The sequence below is a fragment of the Citrus clementina genome, unplaced genomic scaffold, assembly GCF_000493195.1.
Source record: "Citrus clementina cultivar Clemenules unplaced genomic scaffold, Citrus_clementina_v1.0 scaffold_5, whole genome shotgun sequence".
NCBI lineage: Eukaryota > Viridiplantae > Streptophyta > Magnoliopsida > Sapindales > Rutaceae > Citrus > Citrus x clementina.
The window spans coordinates 15,893,028-15,894,842 of record NW_006262201.1 but is presented as its reverse complement, the minus strand read 5'-3'; the positions used below and the strand labels follow the sequence as shown (position 1 = coordinate 15,894,842).

The 1,815-nt window shown below is 37.0% G+C and overlaps 1 protein-coding gene across 1 annotated transcript in view; it reads right to left on the bottom strand.

The window, feature by feature from the left end:
- The window catches only part of LOC18042915 (probable glucan 1,3-alpha-glucosidase), a 7,979-nt gene that overhangs the window by 1,818 nt on the left and 4,346 nt on the right, over positions 1-1,815 (bottom strand). The window contains exons 4-5 of the mRNA XM_006432034.2: positions 1,070-1,280; positions 746-952 (exon numbers count right to left, since the gene is read on the bottom strand). Coding sequence (XP_006432097.2) covers positions 746-952; positions 1,070-1,280 — 418 coding nt within the window. The remainder of the gene's footprint in view (positions 1-745; positions 953-1,069; positions 1,281-1,815) is intronic.

Sequence of the window (1,815 nt, the reverse complement as noted above, 5' to 3'; positions counted from 1 at the left end):
CCAGCAAAAATATGAATGATACCCTTATCAAATATAAATGTAGATAGCTACTTTTCATGTGGTACAGCTATTACACATATGCAAAGGTGGTACTGGGTAGTATCAATAGATCTTCTCTATTAATAGTCAAGATTAATCCTCTCAGATACATCAAGTCCAAGAAGCAAACTTCTATGTCCTATCAACATCTTACATATACGGTACAACCTCAATAAACTAATAGCCTTGAGATAATGGAAACTATATTAATTTAGCAAATATTAATTAATCAATAAATTAATAAATTAATAAATTATTAATTTATGAAGATATTTGTTATTATCTTATAAAATTTTCAAATTATTAGTTTACTACGTTGGCCTAAAGTTGGGACCAGTAAAGCTATTATTTAATCGAGGTTATTCATCCAGGTGTTACTAAGTATCCAATTTTCGTGTATGGCAGATTATGTAATAATCACAGGTAGAGTTGGTCTAGATTTCTCAATAGTGAAGAGTGAAATAGAAAACTTCCACCAAGTTAGGTATAGGATGGCATAGTTTCATCATTTTCCAAACAGCACCATACAGCTCAGAAAAGTTAGAAGCATCGCTAATCAACATAATAGATAAAACTCCTGAAAATGAACTTCAAAACAAAGAGATGTGATGCAAGGCTAAAGAATACAACATGCCCGTGGAGACAATGACGAGGTTTAGAATTGTAGCACATGCACAGTAGGATCAAAGTCAAGTCAACTACATACCAAGGTGTAAGGATCATTAACCATCTGAGTGGAACTTCGTCGGAAACGGTCTCTCCTGGGTATGATTGTTCCAGCCCTTTGGAAAGCAGGGACACTCTCTTCCGAAACCTCCAGCTTGTGGGTAACACCCCCCTTAACTCGAGCTCCGGTTCTAATGTCATACCAAGATTCTTTTCCAGGCAAATATACTGATATATGCTTAGCTCGCTGGTTTAAGGAAAATATAGTGCTTCAGTTACTATGCTGCAATAGGAGATGTAGCAAACAAGAAAAATAGAAGGGGAGAAGGGAGAGCAGGAATAACAAACATGGTCACTTCAATACCTCCTCATAGACCCCTTGAACCAAAAGTGCATTTCCAACCATGAAAGCCTCATCATTTGTAAAAGTCGATTCATCAGATGGGAACTCCATCCATAATGGGCGCACAACGGGAATACCAGTAGTGTTTGCCTCTCTGAATAAGGTGTAGAAATATGGCAGAAACATGTACCGAACATGTATGGCTTCTCTTATAAGTTGCGTATTTCTCTCTCTGTAATAAATTAAGACAATTTAATATGATAAAGTTAGCAAATCTCCAAAGCATGGATTTAAAATTAATTCAAGCAAGATGATAAGATGGTCAATATAAGCCATATCAACTTCAGTTATTCATACAAGTAGCCAAAAATGGTAGCAACATATTCTACAACTAACATTTACTGCTCACCAACTTAAATTTAACAGAAGTATGCAGCATGTGCATCCACACATTGTAGCAATGTAATATACCCATGAAAGAGTGTAAGAAAAAACGTCCGGTGGGTTCTAAATTACAAGGCACATCACCAAAAACTTAAACATCGTCACAGACTTTAATTCTTCTAAATTAAACATACTCACATTGTATCCCTTACACAAGAATTGGTGGCTATCCCTGTCGATATAGGAACTTTTATTTGTGTGTGTGTGTGTGTGTTGGGGGGGGGGGGGGGGGGGGGGGGGGGCCCCCCCCCCCCGGGGAACAAATAAAAAAAAATCAAAAAAGTCTTTAAAAAATTTTTTTGGGGGACCCAAAGGGGAAAAGG